We start from the raw sequence: 21,172 nt of genomic DNA on the forward strand, positions 1-21,172 counted from the left end.
TGTGTATGGGATAGAAATGTGGGAGGGAGACACAACAGATGCAAAGGATAGGAATGCAACACACGGCTACTGCCACCGATCAGTTTGAGCAGTGAACAGTGACCTGAGGTGGAGGAGTGGATTTGGAGGATGAGGTGCAGTCTGAGTGAAGCTGGGGTTCTGAGACAGTTGTTTAGTGGAGACTAAGGCCAGATGGATTACAGAAACAACGGATGCATTGCAGGGACAGCTCCCCTCTAGGTAGTACAGAAAATCTGATGCTGGGGAGAAGGATTTGTATGGCACAGCCTGCAAAGCAGCCATTTTAATCAAGCACACTGTGCTCAGCAGCGTATTCTCTCAATGGGTGGTCAACTCTGCTCTTAGCCAAGTTGGCTGTGGCCATTGATTCAGGCTAACAGTTGGTTGACGACCACACCTACATAAATTGCTGAGCAGAAACTGCAGCAGGGCTAGTATGTGACATGGCTGCATTCACATGCAGGCCTGCCTCTGAAGGGATAGGGTAAGCCTGTGACAGGATTGAAGCAGGATGTGCTGGGTGGGTAAATCAGACATATCTTGCACAGGGATATGATGCGTGTGGCAAGATGTTGGGGATGAGTGCGGCATAGGAATGGAACAGAATATTGTGTAGGTTGGGCGGGCGGCAGAACACTTTAGAAGAGAATTGTGAGTGAGATGTTTCTCATTTCTGGGCACAATGATAGATAGTCAAAACCCTGGTGAAGGACATGATTAAGTTGTTCCACTCCGGAATGATACTAGGTGACGGAGGAGGGGTCGCCTCGTTTCACCAGGTTCTTGATGGTGGAAGAATGAGGGGGGGGGGGGGATATATGAGGATAGGGTGGGAGAACTATGCAACTTAGATTTGGTGGATAGTGCCTGTTTGTGAAGGCCTTAGTGAGACCTGCAGCATACTGGGCAAGGGTAATATCATCACTGGAGAAGTCCCAGCCACCAGTTTCCAGACTATATGGGACTGATTTTTTGGTGTGCAAGGGATGAAAGCTGCCAAAATGCAGGTACTGTTGATGTTTAGTGGACCTAATATAGATAGAATTATGGATGGTGCCATCATGAGTTGGAGATCAACATCAAGGAAGATGGCACACTGGGCTGACGATGACCATGTGAAACGAATGAGAGAGAAGGTGTTAAAAGTCTTGGAGGAATGAGGACGGTGTGTGTTTGCGCTGGGGTCCATATCAGGGAAGTATCTTCAGTGAAAATGAAACAAACATGGCGTTTGGGGTTTTTAGATCCTAAGAAGATAGCGCATACGAGGGAGCCATGCAGGTGCCAATAGCTGTGTTGCGGGTTTGTATGTATATTTTCCCCTCAAAAGAAAAGTAGTTATTTGTGAGTATATAATTAGCTGGATGTATATGGAATGAAGTGTTAGTTTTGGAATTTGGAGGAGGGAGATGTTGCACAGGAATGTAGCATCAACAATGATGAGTAGGGGTCTAGGTGATACTAGGGTGGGCATGGTTTGAAAGTCGATGACGAAAATGTTTGTATTTCTAATATGAGAGGTTACGCTACTGCAAATTGGATGGAGGTATTGGTTGAAAAGGGCAGTAATTCTTTCAGTGGGATCACTGCAACTAGCTACAATTGGGTGTTCATGATTGTTAGGTTTACCAGTTTTGGGAGGTTACCATTAGCAGGAGGAGGGAGATTGATTTTGGGGGAGGGAGAGATTCTAGGATTAGCCAAAGGATTTGACTAGGGGTTATGTTAGACTTCTTGGATGGAATCACAATTTGGTGGGGGGAGGGGGGTTAGTAAGTGGGGGACTCAGAGGGTGGATGTCTTCTGTCACATAATCACTGTAATTCATCGTGACAATGGGGAAGGGTTTCTGTGCAGGGAGGATGATTATACCAGGATCTGTCTTGAGGTTGTGGATGGTTGTTCTTTCTTCTACTGACAGGTTTATGTTATTGGGAACGGACCTGTGGAAAGATAATTAAGTCAAGTTGGAGGTAATAAATTCTTGGAAGGTAACCAGTAGGTAGTTCTTTGTGTGTGTGTGTTCTGAAATAAAGGCAATTTTCAAAAGATTCTCTTCGGTGTCTGTGGATATTTTTAATTGATTTTTTTTTTCAATGCCACAATGGTAAATCTTCCAAAGTCCAATAAACTGTCTGATGAAATGGTAGAAGAAAACAGGTTCCAAAAAGTATCTAAATTCAATAAAAAGTACATCTGTCCAATAAGTGAAAAAGAAATGGAGCAATAAATGTTTTTGGATTTGATGTTATTATATTTTATTTGTGCATCCTTTTGTTCACAAAAAACAAATATTTTTATTGGTGTAAATGAATAATAATTTTACCTACACTGGTTATCCGTCATCTGAATGAATTTTGACCAACTCTAGGATTCTAGAACAAATGTATGTCAAGGATATTGAGGATCACTTGTGCTACCCTTCATGTAGTCAGCCATGACCTGTACTTTCTTTCATTATTGGGCACAGTTCTCTTTTCAAGGGACCTATGATAGATTATGGTTAACAGAGGGGTTAACTCAATTGCACATTCTGTAGAGAATGATAGTGTCTCCGTCAGGTCACAGAGCCTTTTTACTTTTAGCAGTTTCTCAACATCACTGGTGTTATCTATATTACTCACCTTTCCAGTGGCACGAGAATTGAATGGGACAATACTTCTGGATTTACCTTTTCAAAGGATAATTTGAGAATGAAGCTCAGCACTTCTGCTTTTGTTTTGCTACCCTGAATTTTAGTTTGTCTTGTCCATGAGTGCCTTTGAAGCCACTAACAGCCTTTACATACAATATTCTGCCATGAATAATCTGACAAACTGAATTTTTCCATGCTTTAAGCAACCACTAGTGGTGTGTCTGCACTGTTAATTTCCATGGCCTGCAACATTCAGTTATCAGAGTTTCTCAATGTGGCATCTTTACTCCATAGGAGGACCAGGTTCTGCATGGCACTTGTAGCATTAGACTGCTAAGTGGACTACTGTACTGTGGCCTACTGCTACTGCACTCTGAGAGCCATGGCAAACACGTGTAGATAACCACACCAATTAAGCCTGGGGCAGTGAAAACAAATCAACATTTCTTAATAGACCTTTCCTCAGTGATCTGTAAAAGTATTGTGCTTCTACATCTTTTCGAAGATATACTCTGATCAAATGCAATGAGACCTTGTGCACTGCTCATCCAGTGTGTGTCTACGAGTCAGACGGCTGGTACAATGTATGAGTGCATCACACTTAAACATCTTACTACACTATTCCATTAATTCATGTGATACTTGTTGGAGGAACAGCATTTCTGTATTTAGTTCAATTGTCTGCGTGTACTCGCCTTTTACCTACCAGTAAAATAAAAGGATGCTTGAGTTTCTGTAATTTGTTGTTATCAAAGAACAATTGGCTGATGTCTTACCTCTCTTTCTGAATTTAGCTGATGAATGTCAGCAGGAACAATGCAGGTTGAAGAATGATTTCCTATGTCTGCTATACTGAAGAACTCTGTGAAAAAGCAGAAATGCATGTGTTTTAATACTACAACTTGTCAGTGCTTTAAACAGGAAGGACAAATGAAAGAATAATTACATACAATCATTTTTCTGACCACACTTCCCCCAATCCAACATTGAGAATATAACAAGATTATAATTGCTATTATCTAAAAATGTGTCATACATCACTCACTAATATTTTTCACAAATACAGAATAAAAATATATTCTGTGTATAGAGTTACACTCATGTTAACAATAATGTGTGATGCTGGAAACAAAAACAAATACTATAAAGAACCATATGGAATTTAATTAACACACTGCAGATGGCTCCCTGAGTTTACTCATGTTTCGCATGCCATCTGTTACGGACGGTTCTCAAGATAAATCATTTTCTACAATCTGTCTGTGGATGTCATCTGCTGTGATATATTTTAACTACTTCTGCTACACTGCTGGCCATTCAAAATGTAACACTGAGGAGGACCAGAGCAAAGATCACATATGACTGAAAATATAGCGCCAGGTGAAGTGAGGAAGATGATGAAATCAGTATTTGCTGGCTATAACTGCTGCTACCCACCTTGGCATTGAATCAAAGAGGCTCTGGATGTGTTGTTGGGATATAGCAATCTGTTTCCACATATTGCCAAAGTTGATCTGGTGTAACAGTGGATGGTGTATCCTGGGCCAGTCGTAATGCCATCATTGACCAGATATATCTTGTTCCAATGTGGGGCCATCAGAAAGCTCTGAAAGTATAGGACGACGACAGGCTCCAACATTTCAGTTTAGTGTACAGTCAGTGCGTACTAAGGGGATCCCAAAGTATAGGACGACAACAGGCTCCAACATTTCAGTTTAGTGTACAGTCAGTGTGTACTAAGGGGATCCCAAAGTGGTATCCAATACCACCCCAAACCATAATATTGGGTGCAGGACCGGTATGGTGGTGCATAAGGCAGCAGTTCAGAAGTGTCTCACCACGATGTCTCCATACGCTAACTCAACCACTGTGGTACTGCAGGCAGAATCGGGATCTGTTGGTAAAAACAATATCGTACCGTTCGGTTGTTCATGTCCATCGTTCATCACACCACTGCTAGTGCAAAACGCCTGTGGCATTGGCTCAGTGGTAAACACAGTAATGGACGCCTTGCAGACAGTCCATTCCGCTGCAAACAATGGCGAATGGTATGTACAGACAATGCTTGTTGCGCAAGAAACCAAATTTGTTGTGATGTAGCAGCGTGATCCATCACTGCCACACGCAGAATATGTCTTGTCATCACATGTAGCGGTGCTATGAGGTGGGCGCAATCGGTCCCTTCGATCACTGAGTTCTCTGAAGGATAATCTGCAATCCCTATAGACAACTGTTCTTTCTCGGTCGAATACCGAAACATGCTCAAAAGATGCTCACTCTCTTCTATGAAGCATACAGCGTTTGCAGGTGGCGCTAGTGGCTTCCGTGATGTGCGCCTGCACTGGAGTGCTAATCATGTGCATCTCTCGTCGCCACAAACGCATGCTGCAAATTTCACCTGATTTAGATGCTCCCTTCAGGGGGTTGCATTTTTGGTGGCCAGCAGTGTATTTAGGTGTTTACACCAGTAGTCGATGTATCAAACTTGATCGCCTTCATGTACTTTTTGCTTATTTAGCATTTTGACTGTATTCTGATATTTCAAATAGTTATCTTTTTGTCTGGAAGTTCCTCTTGCTTTCAGAGATGGTCCTGTTCAGAAAAATGGACAAATCTGAAATCCTTTCAGAGGTTTTTGACAATGACATGTTCCTAGTGAGAATAAAGATGGGGAGGATTGCGTCATATAATGGTTTTACAGTACTGAAGACAACTGCAACAACAATGAGATCATTAGAGCTGTAAAAAAGTGTATGCCAGCAGTGTTTGCAAGTGAATCAATAGTAATCATGAAGGTTCTGGTACCGCGAGCCACGGAATTTGAATCCCCGCCAGACATCATGGACGTCGAAGACCCATAGAGGTCTCTGCACCATTGCACCGTAAGCTGTGGCAGCACGCGCCTCCTGGCCCGCATTTAGAGTGAGGGCGACACAGTGGAACACATGGTTGCAGCGGCCAATAGCGGCGTCCCTGATAGAGTACTTAAGTGCCTGCCTGTCGCTCAGCCTACCAGTCTAATCTTGCGTACGTCTGTTGACACCTCGCCTCGCGTTAGATAGCTTACTTTCTTGTTCTGTGTACGAGTGGACGTGTTTGTTAGATTTCCTTGTGACTCCGTTGTCGATGAAGGTTCTGGTACCGCGAGCCACGGAATTTGAATCCCCGCCAGACATCATGGACGTCGAAGACCCATAGAGGTCTCTGCACCATTGCACCGTAAGCTGTGGCAGCACGCGCCTCCTGGCCCGCATTTAGAGTGAGGGCGACACAGTGGAACACGTGGTTGCAGCGGCCACTAGCGGCGTCCCTGATAGAGTACTTAAGTGCCTGCCTGTCGCTCAGCCTGCCAGTCTAATCTTGCGTACGTCTGTTGACACCTCGCCTCGCGTTAGATAGCTTACTTTCTTGTTCTGTGTACGAGTGGACGTGTTTGTTAGATTTCCTTGTGACTCCGTTGTTCAATCTAATTGTTGTTCGTTCTGTCCTTCGTTGGTCGTGTCCGTCCTCTCCCATTGTGTTGTTGTTCGTGGGCCTCTCTGCGGGTCCTGCCGCGCTTTCTGTCATTGCTACCCGCGACCGTCCCGGCCGCAGTTACAACATTTTGGCGATGAAGTAAACGGTGGTCATTGTTGGTATGGAGGCGAAGATGGTCTGTCTGCTGGAGCAACAGCAGCAGCTCATGCAGCAGCAGCAGCAGCAACTCCAGTTAGACATCTTGCAAAAGTCGCTGCAGTTGCTAACAGACGAAGTCGATGCCCGGGACATGTTACTACAACAGCTTCAGAGTCCTCGGGTGTCCGATGCTTTCCCACGTCCGCCGTCGTTTCCACCCTTTAATGACACTAACGAGGACTATGAAACCTACTTACATCGGCTGAAACAACATTTCACAGCTTTTCAAGTCACGGACGACTTCTTGCAGTGGTCGTTGTTTTTGTCTTGGGCCTCCCCGCACACGTTCTTTCTTTTCCGCAAGTTGGCACCGTTGTCTGATCCTGTGGCTCTCTCTTTCCAGGAGATCTGCCTTTTGCTGACAAACTAATATTCCCAACGCTACCAAGTGGTCGCCTCTCAGCTGGAGTTCCACCAGTACCATAAACAGCCTGGTCAATCGTATCGTTCCTGAGTCACAGACTTTCAGGGTCTCAGCCATCGATGCGATTTTACGTGCACCAATCAACAGTGTAAGGCTTTCTATGCAAACTCCCTGATCTGAGATGTGGTGGTTCAGCTGGCTCCCGATCCTGAGGTCCGTACTGCGGCGTTGAAACTCGACAACCTCTCCTTGGAAGAGATTCTCCACATTGCCCACTCCTTTGAAATTGCTCAAGCGGCTAACAAGCGTCTTATGGCACGACCGCAGGTGGCGGCGAACGCGGCGGGTTCCGCTCTCGCGATGTTGATGTGGCCCAGCCGACAGAGGCCAGCGCCATCGGGACTCATCGTTGTCTAACGTCTCTATGGCATCGGCGCCTCCGGTTGCTCCTCGTCGCCGGTCGCGCGGTCCACTTCCATCTTGCCCACAGTGCTTTACTGCACATTCGCGGGCTGATTGTCCCCACCGTTGGAAAACATGCACGCTCTGTAACAAGGAGGGCCACATCCGATTGGTTTGTCGTAGTCGCTCTACTCGCTCCAGTCCTGCCCCTCCTGGGCCTCCAGATACAGTCCATGCTCTGCAATTGGTCGTCCCACAGGACGACCTGTCAGCACGGAAGCTTTTCCTCACACTCCGTTTTCACTGAGGATGTCAGTTTTCAGGTCGACACTGGGGCCAGTCTCCCTGATTAATATAGCGACATATACCTGGCTGGGCTCTCCTGCGTTGTTGCCTCCCTCTCGCCGTTTGGTCGTCTACGGCGATGGTTCCACTCCCCTTCGTGGGCAGTTCGTTGTCCAGGTGACGTACCCTTACCCTATTTGTTGTCGACCATCCATCGGCTTCAAATATATTTGGCCTGGATGCGTTTCAACTGTTTGGCTTTCAATTTCCGACGAAGTTAAGGTCGTTTCCACAACTGTTCCCTTTCAGGACTTGGACGATCTGCGCTCCACTTTTGCGTCGTCGTTTTCACCGGATCTCGGATGTGCTTCCGGCTTTCAGGCGCACATCACCCTACGGCCGGATGCACAGCTTCACTTTTTCCAGGCCCGGCCCCTTTCCGGTGGCCTTACAGCCAGCAGTCAAGCAGGAATTTGATCGGCTCCAGGCCGCTGGCATGCTGGAGCCTGTCACTTACAGTGCACGGGCGACACCACTGGTGGTCATACGGAAACCGAATGGGTCCCTTCGGCTGTGTGGGACTTCAGCGCTACAGTCAATGCTCAGTCCCTCGTTGACACTTACCCCATTGCCCGAAAGGAAGACCTTCTTGCCCAGCTTGCCAGGGGAGAGTATTTTTCCAAGATTGACCTGGCTGAGGCATACCACCAGTTGCCGAATCTCAGAACATCATGGTTATCAACACGCCTTTCGGATTGTGTAAGTACAAGCGTCTTCCCTTTAGTGTCTCTTCGGCGCTGGCCATTTTCCAGCGATTCCTGGAGCAGCTTACACAGCCTATCCCTGCCTGTGTGAATTATCCTGATGACATCTTGGTTACCGGGCATTCCCGCCAGGAACATTTGCAAAACATCAGCGCCTTATTTCACGCTCTGCAGTCTGCTGGTTTATGCTGTCGGCTGGACAAGGGTTGTTTTCCAACTGGAATAGGAATACTTAGGCAACTGGCTTAGCAAAGACGGCAATCACCCTTCGGGTCGTAATGCCGTGGCCATTGAGGCCCTTCCTCGTCCCAAAGACTTATCTGAACTCCAGGTGTTTTTGGGCAAGGTTACTTATTACTTAAAGTTCTTGCCCCATGCTGCCTCTGTTGCTCAACCCTTCAATCACCTGCATCGCAAATGGGTACCTTTCGATTGGACCCCTGCCTGTGACCATGTTTTTCTCCATTTAAAGGCGATGCTGAAGTCTGCCCCTTGTCTTACTCCCTTTTCTCCGGACCGCCCCTTGGTTGTGGCGGCTGATGCGTCGGCATACCCCATTGGGGCCGTCCTTGTGCACCGGGATGCCGACAGCTCCGAACAGCCCATCGCTTATGCCTCTAAGACGTTGATCCCGGCACAACGGAACTAATCCCAGATTGAAAAGGAGGCTCTGGTGATCTCGTGTTCGCTGTCCAAAAATTTCACACCTATCTCTTTGGGGCAAAGTTCCCCTCCTGACGGACCATAAACCCTTGGTTAGACTTTTCGGACCCCACTCTCACCTTCCAGAGTGGATGGCTCAACGTCTCCAGTGCTGGGCATTGTTTTCACGTAATTAAGATTACACCATCCGGTATAAGCCCACCGCCCAATATGCTAACGCGTACGCATTGTTACGTCTCCCAGCGGGCCCCGATCCTGCCTTTGACCAACAGGAGGTCCTCTGCTTTCACATTGATTCCGCCCACCGGGATGCGCTGGACGGTCTGCCTCTTATGGCTGCTTACATTGCTGCAGCTACCCGCCGCGGTCCTGTCTTGCGGCAGGTTCTCAACTATGTGGTCCATGGGTGGGTCGTCCTATGTCACTCGTCGGATGCAGTTCGATTTCAGCCCCTGGTGCCACCTGTCCCACAGGCTCTCCGTGGTCGATGATGTCCTTCTGTTGGCCACGAAGTCAGATGCCCATTGGGTAGTCATCCCTTCGGCATTGGGCTTCGGGTGCTGGGGTATGTCCCGTATGAAGGTTTTGGCTCGCCGGCATGTGTATTGGCCCGGCATCGATGGCGATATTGAGCACCTGGTCCATTGGTGCACTTTCTGTGCGCGTCACCAGGCGAGTCCTCCTCAGTCATTTGCACCGTGGCCTGTGCCTCGCCGGCCCTGGGATCGCATCCATATCGATTTTGTGGGCCCTTTTTTGGGGTCCATGTGGTTACTCATTGTTGATGCCTACTCCAAATACCCAAATGTTGTCCGAATGGCATCCACCACCACGCAGGCTACACTCACGGCCCTGGCCCAGGGTCTCACCATCGAGGGTCTGCCATACACATTGGTCTCTGATTTTTTTTTGTCATCAGTCTACTGACTGGTTTGATGTGGCCCGCCACGAATTCCTTTCCTGTGCTAACCTCTTCATCTCAGAGTAGCACTTGCAACCTACGTCCTCAATTATTTGCTTGACGTATTCCAATCTCTGTCTTCCTCTACAGTTTTTGCCCTCTACAGCTCCCTCTAGTACCATGGAAGTCATTCCCTCATGTCTTAGCAGATGTCCTATCATCCTGTCCCTTCTCCTATCAGTGTTTTCCGCATATTCCTTTCCTCTCCGATTCTGCATAGAACCTCCTCATTCCTTACCTTATCAGTCCACCTAATTTTCAACATTCGTCTACAGCACCACATCTCAAATGCTTCGATTCTCTTCTGTTCCGGTTTTCCCACAGTCCATGTTTCACTACCATACAATGCTGTACTCCAGATGTACATCCTCAGAAATTTCTTCCTCAAATTAAGGCCGGTATTTGATATTAGTAGACTTCTCTTGGCCAGAAATGCCTTTTCTGCCATAGCCAGTCTGCTTTTGATGTCCTCCTTGCTCCGTCCGTCATTGGTTATTTTACTGCCTAGGTAGCAAAATTCCTTAACTTCATTGACTTCGTGACCATCAATCCTGATGTTAAGTTTCTCGCTGTTCTCATTTCTGCTACTTCTCATTACCTTCGTCTTTCTCCAACTTACTCTCAAACCATACTGTGTACTCATTAGACTGTTCATTCCGTTCAGCAGAACATTTAATTCTTCTTCACTTTCACTCAGGATAGCAATGTCATCAGCGAATCGTATCATTGATATCCTTTCACCTTTTATTTTAATTCCACTCCTGAACCTTTCTTTTATTTCCATCATTGCTTCCTCGATGTACAGGTTGAAGAGAAGGGGCGAAAGGCTGCAGCCTTGTCTTACACCCTTCTTAATACGAGCACTTCGTTCTTGATCGTCCACTCTTATTATTCCCTCTTGGTTGTTGTACATATTGTATATGACCCATCTCTCCCTATAGCTTACCCCTACTTTTTTTCAGAATCTCGAACAGCTTGCACCATTTATATTGTCGAACGCTATTTCCAGGTCGACAAATCCTATGAAAGTGTCTTGATTTTTCTTTAGCCTTGCTTCCATTATTAGCCGTAACGTCAGAATTGCCTCTCTGGTCCCTTTACTTTTCCTACAGCCAAACTGATCATCACCTAGCGCATTCTCAATTTTCTTTTCCATTCTTCTGTATATTATTCTTGTAAGCAGCTTCGATGCATGAGCTGTTAAGCTGAGTGTGCGATAATTCTCGCACTTGTCAGCTCTTGCCGTCTTCGGAATTGTGTGGATGATGCTTTTCCGAAAGTCAGATGGTATGTCGCCAGACTCATATATTCTACACACCAACGCGAATAGTCGTTTTGTTGCCACTTCCCCCAATGATTTTAGAAATTCTGATGGAATGTTATCCATCCCTTCTGCCTTATTTGACCGTAAGTCCTCCAAAGCTCTTTTAAATTCCGATTCTAATACTGGATCCCCTATCTCTTCTAAATCGACTGCTGTTTCTTCTTCTATCACATCAGACAAATCTTCATCCTCATAGAGGCTTTCAATGTATTCTTTCCACCTATCTGCTATCTCCTCTGCATTTAACAGTGGAATTCCCGTTGCACTCTTAATGTTACCACTGTTGCTTTTAGTGTCACCAAAGGTTGTTTTGACTTTCCTGAATGCTGAGTCTGTCCTTCCGACAATCATATCTTTTTTTATGTCTTCACATTTTTCCTGCAGCCATTTCGTCTTAGCTTCCCTGCACTTCCTAGTTATTTCATTCCTCAGCGACACGTATTTCTGTATTCCTGATTTTCCCGGAACATGTTTGTACTTCCTCCTTTCATCAATCAACTGAAGTATTTCTTCTGTTACCCATGATTTCTTCGCAGCTACCTTCATTGTACCTATGTTTTCCTTCCCAACTTCTGTGATGGCCCTTTTTAGAGATGACCATTCCTCTTCAACTGTACTGCCTACTGCGCTATTCCTTATTGCTGTATCTATAGCGTTAGAGAACTTCAAACGTATCTCGTCATTCCTTAGTACTTCCGTATCCCACTTCTTTGCGTATTGATTCTTCCTGACTAATGTCTTGAACTTCAGCCTACTCTTCATCACTACTATATTGTGATCTGAGTCTATATCTGCTCCTGGGTACGCCTTACAGTCCAGTATCTGATTTCGGAATCTCTGTCTGACCATGATGTAATCTAAGTGAAATCTTCCCGTATCTCCCGGCCTTTTCCAAGTATACCTCCTCGAGTCACTGTCCCTGCCCCCGATTGCCGCCTCCCCGAGGGCCTGCTGCCGGCCCTCTCTGCCTCTGGATGGATCGGCGGCTCCCTCCCCCGCCCTGGACTCTGGATCGGCTGTCATGGATACCTCGGGCGTCCCTTCCTCCCTGCCAATAGCGGTTGATGAGCCCGGCTCCTCTTCCCACTGCCGCCCGCCTCAGCACCGTCCAGGGCCGTTTCCATCCCTACACGCAAGTTTCAGGGGTGAGCGATCTGGCACCGCGCGCCGCGGAATTTGAATCCCCGCCAGACGTCATGGACGTCGAAGACCCATAGAGGTCTCTGCACCATCGCACCGTAAGCTGTGGCGGCGCGCGCCTCCCGGCCTGCATTTAGAGTGAGGGCACTTAAGTGCCTGCCTGTCACTCAGCCTGCCAGTCTAATCTCGCGTACGTCTGTTGACACCTCGCTTTGCGTTAGACAACTTACTTTCTTGTTCTGTGTATGAGTGGACGTGTTTGTTAGGTTTCCTTGTGACTCCGTTGTTCAATCTAGTTGCTGTACGTTCTGTCCTTTGTTGGTCGTGTCCGTCCTCTCCCGTTGTGTTGTTGTTCGCGGGCCTCTCCGTGGGTCCTGCCGCGCTTTCTGTCATTGCTACCCCGCGACCGTCCCGGTCGCAGTTACAACAAAGGTGAGTCTGTTCTTGTGAATGATTTATTTTGTCATAATTTTAAACCTTTCGAGACAGTGCCCAAGTCTCACCCAGGCACTGGCTATGGCAGGGCACAAGTGAGACTTGGATGCCACCTGAATGTGTTAGTAAAAAATATTTTGTTTCTGAAAGTAGAGGCAAATAGCATAAAGGACAAATAATTAGGTATATACACTCATATTAAGCTTGCTGTAACAGTTCTAGAATGATTCAAAGAACATCAACAGTCAATAGTGCATAAAGACAGAGATCACACAATACTAGTTGGAGGTGACTTTAACCTACCAAGTATAGACTGGACAATCTAATTGAATAGATAAAAAAATCTACTCATCAAGCAGTGGCAGAACACACACACACACACACACACACACACACACACACACACACACACACACACACACAAAAAAAAAGAAGGTTACAATTAGGCAAGCTTTTGGAGCCAGTGGTTCCTTCTTCAGGCAGAAGGGTTGAAGGGGAAGGAAGAGGGGTGAAAGAAATGGATTGGAGAGGTCAAGGACAGGGAGCGGATTTCGAAAAACTCACCCACTACGATGGGTCAGGGGACACTTGCCGGACGGGATGAGAAGGAAAGACTGGTTGTTGGGGACTGCACCAGACGAGATTTGAAACCTGATGGCTTAAAGGTGGACGACAGAGTAATATGTAAGACATAGATTACTGCTAAAACATCGTGCACATGAGTTAATAAGAGCGATAAGCTAAGTGCATTGTATGTAACAGAGGTGAGAGGGGGACAGTGAAAACCAGACAGAAAAGAAAATGAGAGATGTAGAAAACTAAAACGGAATGAAGAAAGGACTAGTTACTGTTAAGAAATGCTGATATAGAAGAAATTAACATAAATAAAGGCCAAGTGGGTGGCAAGAACCAAGGATATGTTGTAGTGCTAGTTTCCACCTGCAGAGTTCTGAGAAACTGGTGTCTGGGGGAAGAATCCACATGGCGCGTGTTTTGAAACAGGCACTGACATTATGACTATCATATTGTACAACATACTCTGCAACAGGATGTTGTCTGTTACCAGTATACGCCCTCCACCTATGCCAATTCATCCTAACTGTTAATTTGTAAGGCCGAACAGTGTTTACATAACAGCTGATATATGACATGTCATAGCAAATGTTTCGCCAGTAACAAGGCTGGTATAGGTGGTGGTAGGAGGGTGTATAGAGTAAGTCTTGCAACAGTGTTGGTCAGAGGGATATGAGCCATAGGGTAGGGAGATTCAGATTCTTTATTTGCCATTGACCACATGTAGTGAAATAGGCTTTATAATGATGTCAAGATACATAAGAAGTTACTAGTTAGTGTTTACATTACAAGCACAAATTATTTATGCTATATTAATCAATTGTACAGTATTGCAATTATAAGACTTAAAACTCAATTTCTATATTACAAGTATCCAAGAATTCTGTAAGACTGTAGTATGGATTGTCTGTTAACCATTTATGCAGTTTACTTTTAAAATTATTGAAAGGTGTATTGAGTGCCGTATGTGGTAATTTGTTAAACAATTTCAAACAGTTCACTTTCCTGAGAGTTGCCTGTTTTTGTCAGCCTATGTTTACGAATGTCAATATTCTCTTTGTTTCTGGTGTCATGAAAAAGTATGTTCTCTCTGGTGTTAAATTTTGTTCTGTTCTTTTTAGCATATATCAGTGATGCATAAATATAAAGATTTATTACTGTCATTTTCTTTCTGATGAATAAGGGACAGCAGTTTTCCCTTGGACCAACCTTGCACATAATTCAAAGCAGCTTTTTCTGCATCAGTAGTGCATCACTGACATGACATGAGTGGCCCCATAATAACAGGCCATAAGATATATGAAACTGAAAAAGTTCAAAGTAAGCTGTTCTGAGATATTTGTTACTTGCTAGATCAGACAGTTTCCAGATGAGATAGGACACCCTTGATAACTGTTTGCAGACCTGGTTGATATGGGGTTGCCAGTTAAGCTTGGAGTCAATGTGTATTCCAAGCAGTTTTATAGATTTTTGTTCTACCTCTTTAGCCAGTCCCAACTGCAGATGCTGAGTTTTCTTTGGATTACATAGAAGTTTGTTAGCTGAGAACCAATTTAATATTAAGGTGAGAGTGTCCTATGATTTCTGGTCTAGGTTTGATAAATCTCGATCTGTGCTGATTAAGGTTATATGATCCACACAGCAGATAACTGACTGTGGCCCTACGTAAGATGGCAAATCATTAACTGCAACAAGGAAGAAAAAAGGACCAAGGACAGAGCCCTGAGGTACACCAGATGTGACACTATTCACAGAAGAGTGTCTATTTTGAATTGACACAAATTGTCTCCTGTTATTTAGATAACAGTTGATTATTTCTAACTCTGTATAATTTATACCATAATAATTTAGTTTGGCTAGTATTATGTCAAAGGGGATATAATCAAATTACTTACTCATTTCACAAAGTTCCAGTGATACTGTTTGTTTATATTCAAATGCAGTTAATGTCTGATTAACTGTTTCAAGGACTGCAGAGGTGGTATTTTTCCCTTGTCGAAAAGTATGCTGTCTATCACAGAGAAGATCATACTTTTCAAAATAGTTGCTTAGCTGTTTGAGGAAAATTGCTTCAAATATTTTAGAAAAGATTGGTACAATAGACACTGGTCTATAGTTTTCAGGGAGGTGTTTTCCCCTTTTTGTATATAGGTATTTCGAAATTTTGAGCTGATCAGGGAGAACTTCAACTTCAAGGCATTTATTTGTAATAAAAGCAAGTGTATTGCAAATGAGGTGTATTGTCCTTTTTATTGTGTAGTTAGGTAGCCAGTAGTAGTCCATGCTTTTCGAGTTTGAAAATTTTCTAACAATATTAATTATATCTCTGGGTGTGACAGGGTCACTGAAATTCATGCCCTTTAGGTAGCTGATCAACAAGTGTATCAATTGCTGGTATGTCAGACTGTTTAATTTTTGATTTTAATTCATTTACTGTAGTTGTAAAATATTTATTGACCTCTTCTGGCTCAAGCAGAATATCTTATGGTTGGGTAGAAGTATGCCAGATGGCGTGTGTGGTGAAACAAATGCTGAGGTCACGAATTTCATGTTGTAGAGCATGCTCTGCTACAGGATATTGCGAGTTGTCATTATATACCCTCTGCCTATGCCCATTCATTCTAATTGATAATTTGGTGGTAGCCATGACGATGTAGAAGGCTGAACAGTGTTTACATAATAGTTGGTATATGACGTGTCGTTTCACATGTGGCTCTCCCTTTGATAGCATACGTTTTGCCAGTTACAGAGCTATTATAGGTGGTGGTAGGACGGTGCATACTTGCAGTGGGAACGGTCACAGGGGTAGGAGCCATAGGGTAGGGAGATGTGTGCAGAAGGAGCATAGGGTTTGACAAGAATATTGCGGAGATTGGGAGGGCGACGGAAAGCTATTCTAAGTGTGGTGGGCAAAATACCAGACAAAATGGATCTCTTTTCAGTAACTGGCATTCAGTGAGGACAAGATCAACATCAAAGAAAGTGGTATGGGATTCCTCACGTGAAATTTAACTGGGAGAAGGTATTCAGAGATTCCAGGAATTTTAGTAGGTCAGCCTCACCATTAGCCCATATGGTCATTAATGTATCTAAACCAAACCAGGGGATGAAGACTTATGGGTCCAAGGAAAGCCACTTCCAAGTGGCCCATGAAAAGGTTCGTAGAGGAAGGGGCCATCCTGGTTCCCATGGCTGTACCCCTGATCTGTTTGTATATCTATCATAGGTTTGCAATCAGGTGGGCACTGGCTGAGGAAATGTTCAGCAGTACATAGACCACGTACATGGGAGGTGTTGGTATAGAGGGAGATGGCATCAATAGTGACAAGTAAGGTGTGTGGTGGGAGTGGGATGGGCACGGGTTTCAGACAATCTAGGAAATTGTTAGTATCTTTGATGTAGGAGGAGAGTTTCTGTACTATGGGTTGCAAGTGTTGATCCACAAAGGCAGATATACATTCAGTGGGTACTTTGAAGCCAGCAACTATAGGAAGACCAGGATGATTGGGTTTGTGGATCTTAGCAAGATGGCAAAACATGGGAGTGTGTGGTTTGAGTGGGGTGAGAAGTTCTATGGATTGAGGTGTTAGTCCTTGCGAGGGGCCTGAGGTTTTAAGGAGGGACTGCAGGTCAGTTTGAATCAAAGGGATAGGATCTTGACGGCAGACGCTTCCCTACCCTCTGGCTCCTACCCTTGTAACTGCCCCCGGTGTAAGACCTGTCCCATGCACCCTCCCCACCACCTACTCCAGTCCTGTAACCCGGAAGGTGTACACGATCAAAGGCAGAGATAAGTGTGAAAGTACCCACGTGATTTACCAACTGACCTGCCTACACTGTGACGCATTCTATGTGGGAATGACCAGCAACAAACTGTCCATTCGCATGAATGGACGCAGGCAGACAGTGTTTGTTGGTAATGAGGATCACCCTGTGGCTAAACATGCCTTGGTGCACGGCCAGCACATCTTGGCACAGTGTTACACCGTCCGGGTTATCTGGATACTTCCCACTGACACCAACCTATCAGAACTCCGCAGATGGGAACTTGCCCTTCAATATATTCTCTCTTCCCGTTACCCACCAGGCCTCAACCTCCGCTAATTTCAATTTGCCGCCGCTCGTACCTCACCTGTCATTCAACATCATCTTTGCCTCTGACACCTCTGCCCAACCTCTTTGCATTTACATATGTCTGCCTGTGTCTGTATATGTGCGGATGGATATGTGTGTGTGTGCGCGCGAGTGTATACCTGTCCTTTTTCCCCCCTAAGGTAATTCTTTCCGCTCCCGGGATTGGAATGACTCCTTACCCTCTCCCTTAAAACCCATATCCTTTCGTCTATCCCTCTCCTTCCCTCTTTTCTGATGAAGTAACCTTGGTGTTGCAAAAGCTTAAAATTTGTGTGTTTTTTATTGTGTCTCTCAACAACCAATGCTTTCTCGTATGGTAAGTTACAGCATCTTTGTTTTTATATATATTTGTCCCAAGTGGAATGTTTAGACACGCGCACGAGCGCGCGCACGCACACACACACTGGAGAGTTGATAGCAATAAGTCTGAAAGTTCTTGATCGACTTACTTCAAATTATTAAACGATACTCTAATAAAGATTCTGACAGGCATAAGCTATGTATTTTTTTAAACAACATATAGTTTTTCTGTAAAACTGACTGAGGAAAAGAAAATTCTATGCTGTGGTGTAAAAACCCGCAGTTTTGTTTTGTTTCTCACAATCAGTTTTCAAACCATCAGACTCATTGTATACACAACTACATGCTATTTTATTTTCTTCCTCATAATATCGTTTTACCAAAAAAACAGGATAGTTTCATTTATGGTTTTTCTGCTTATGATCAGAATACTACACAATCCGAATCATCCAAAACTTTGTACTCCTACCATTTGCACATTAAACCATGTGAAAAGCTGTCACTGAAACTACTAGCCTGACAGATCAGGCAGAAGGAAGGGTTTGTCATGCCCCATATACAAATGATCCCAACTGATTTATCAGCAATAGAAAATTCAGGATGCAATATAACAACATAATGAAAAGGATAGTTGCTACTCACCATACAGCAGAGATGTTGAGTCGCAGATAGGAACAACAAAAACTCAGTCAGAAAATGAACTTTTGGCTAACGAGCCCTTCATCGAAGATAGAACATACACATACACGCAAATTCAACTCTCACACACATGACTACAGTCTCCAAGACATCCTGGGAAATATTACTAAGCACCTATTCTGACAACTACCTCGAACAGATGGTTTGGGAACCCACTCATGATGTAAGTACCTCTCTCAGGATGTCACATCCAATGTGGTACACCATGTGATCAAAAGCATCCAGACACCTGGCTGAAAATCACTTACAAGTTCGTGGCGCCCTCCATTGCTAATGCTGGAATTCAATGTGGTGTTGGTCCACCCATAGCCTCGGTGACAGCTTCCACTCTCACAGGCATATGTTCAATCAGGTGCTGGAAGGTTTCTTGGGGAATGGCAGCCTATTCTTCAAGGAGTGCTGCACTGATGAGAGGTATTGATGTCGGTTGGTGAGGCCTGGCACAAAGTCGGTGTTCCAAAACATCCCAAAGGTGTTCTGTTACATTCACGTCAGGACTCTGTGCAGGCTAGTCCATTTCAGGGATGTTATTGTCATATAACCACTCCGACACATGCCGTGTATTATCAACAGGTGCTCAATCATGTTGAAAGACGCAATCATCATCACCGAATTGCTCTTCAACAGTGGGAAGCAAGAAGGTGCTTAAAACATCAATGTAGGCCTGTGCTGTGATAGTGCCACGCAAAATAACAAGGGGTGCAAGCTCTCTCCATGAAAAACACGACTGCACCAAAACACCACCACCTCTGAATTTTACTGTTGGCACTAGACACACTGGCAGATGACATTCACCGGGCATTTGCCATACCCACACCCTGCCATCGGATTACCACATTGTGTCCCATGATTCGTCACTCCACACAATGTTTTCCCACTATGCAATCGTCCAATGTTTACGCTCCTTACAGCAAGCGAGACATCGTTCGGCATTTCCCGGCGTGATGTGTGGCTTTTGAGCAGCTGCTCGACCATAAAATCCAAGTTTTCTCACCTCCTGCCTAACTTTCATACTACTTGCAGTGGATCCTGATGTAGTTTGAAATTCCTGTGTGATGGTTTGGATAGATGTATGCCTATTACGCATTACAACCATCTTCAACCGTCGGCAGTCTCTGTCAGTCAACAGATGAGGTTGGCCTGTACGCTTTTGTGCTGTACGTGTCCCTTCATGTTTCCACTTTACTATCACATTGGAAATAGTGGAATTAGGAATGTTTAGGAGTGTGGAAATCTCACGTACAGACATATGACACAAATGACACCCAATCACCTGACCATGTTCAAAATCAGTGAGTTTCGGGGAGCACCCCATTCTCCTCTCTCACGATGTCTAACGAGTACTGAGGTTGCTGATATGGAGTACGGGTAGTAGGTTGCAGCACAATGCACCTAATATAAAAAACATATGTTTTTGCAGCTGTCTGGATACTTTTGATCACATAGTGTATCAGTGACCATGACAATGTTGTGGCAACAATGATTACCAAAATACAAACGGCAACTAAAACAAATAGAAAGTTATATAAGTTCAGCAAAAATCACAATGGAAATGCCAGGAAGGAATATCAACAATGTAGGAAAAGACAGATTGCTACTTACTGTAAGGAAGACATGTCGAGTTGCAGACAGGAACAATTAAAATTCAAACAAACAAACAAACACACACACACACACACACACACACACACACACACACACAGTAGAGTTGCATCTGAATGAGGACCTGAGTTGATTGTCACTGGGCAGGAGGATGTAGAATAGCTATGGCTCAAGTTTAAGTGAAGAGTTGGCCATGTACTGAATAGATGTGTGCTCCATAGAACAGTTCATAATGGGAATAGGCATATAGTCACTGTAAAGAAAATTCTAAGAAACAGAGACTACTGCATAGTAGATGTAAAACAAAGCACAAGACAGGAGTTTTGGTAAATATTTTTGGAAACAGTGATCAATAGAGTATTATATTTTAACTCAAGTTCAGTCTTGATCACAACACATATGTCTCAATAACATAGGTGACTGGTTTCAGTTATATTTATATAACCATCTTCAGATCCATGGCTTCCTTGGAGGATGGTAGGCGGAGCTCTCCTCACCTGCTACGAAGTCAACTGATAAGTTGACTTCGTAGCAGCTGAGGAGAGCTCCGCCTACCATCATCCAAGGAAGAACATCAGTTGACTTCGTAGCAGCTGAGGAGAGCTCCGCCTACCATCCTCCACGGAAGCCATGGGTCTGAAGACGGTTATATAAATATAACCGAAACCGGTCACATATGTTATTGAGACACAAGTGTTGTGATCAAGACTGAACTTTAGTTAAAATATACAAGACAGGAGCTACAGAGATGCGGAATGAAATGCTTTTGGCCGTCAGGAGAGTAATGCATGAAGTCTTCAATGACTAACGTAGCAAAATTGTGTCACATGATCTTTCACAAAATCAGAAGACATTCTGGTCGCATGTAAAGGCTGTTAGTTACACCATGGTTTGTGTCCAGACACTGGTGGATGAGATGGAAATGCAATTGGGTACAGCAAAGCAAAAGCTGAAATGCTTAACTCTGCTTTGAAATGCTCCTTCTCAAAGGAAAACCCCGGGAGAACTGCCCCAATTTAATCCTTATACTGCTGAAAAGATGAATGAAATAAGTATTAGTGTCAGTGGCATTGAGAAACAGCTGAACTGGTTAAAATTTATAAAGCATCAGGCCCCGATGCAATCCATATCGGACTCTATATTGAATTTGCGGCCGAGTTAGCACCTTCCTAAGCTATAATCTATTGTAGATGTC

At 44.7% G+C, this 21,172-nt stretch overlaps 1 protein-coding gene across 1 annotated transcript in view; it reads right to left on the minus strand.

Moving 5' to 3' along the window:
• Positions 1-21,172, minus strand: part of LOC126239761 (uncharacterized) — a 148,374-nt gene that overhangs the window by 9,066 nt on the left and 118,136 nt on the right. The window contains exon 10 of the mRNA XM_049947883.1: positions 3,433-3,518. Coding sequence (XP_049803840.1) covers positions 3,433-3,518 — 86 coding nt within the window. The remainder of the gene's footprint in view (positions 1-3,432; positions 3,519-21,172) is intronic.

Source organism: Schistocerca nitens, chromosome 1 (assembly GCF_023898315.1).
Source record: "Schistocerca nitens isolate TAMUIC-IGC-003100 chromosome 1, iqSchNite1.1, whole genome shotgun sequence".
NCBI lineage: Eukaryota > Metazoa > Arthropoda > Insecta > Orthoptera > Acrididae > Schistocerca > Schistocerca nitens.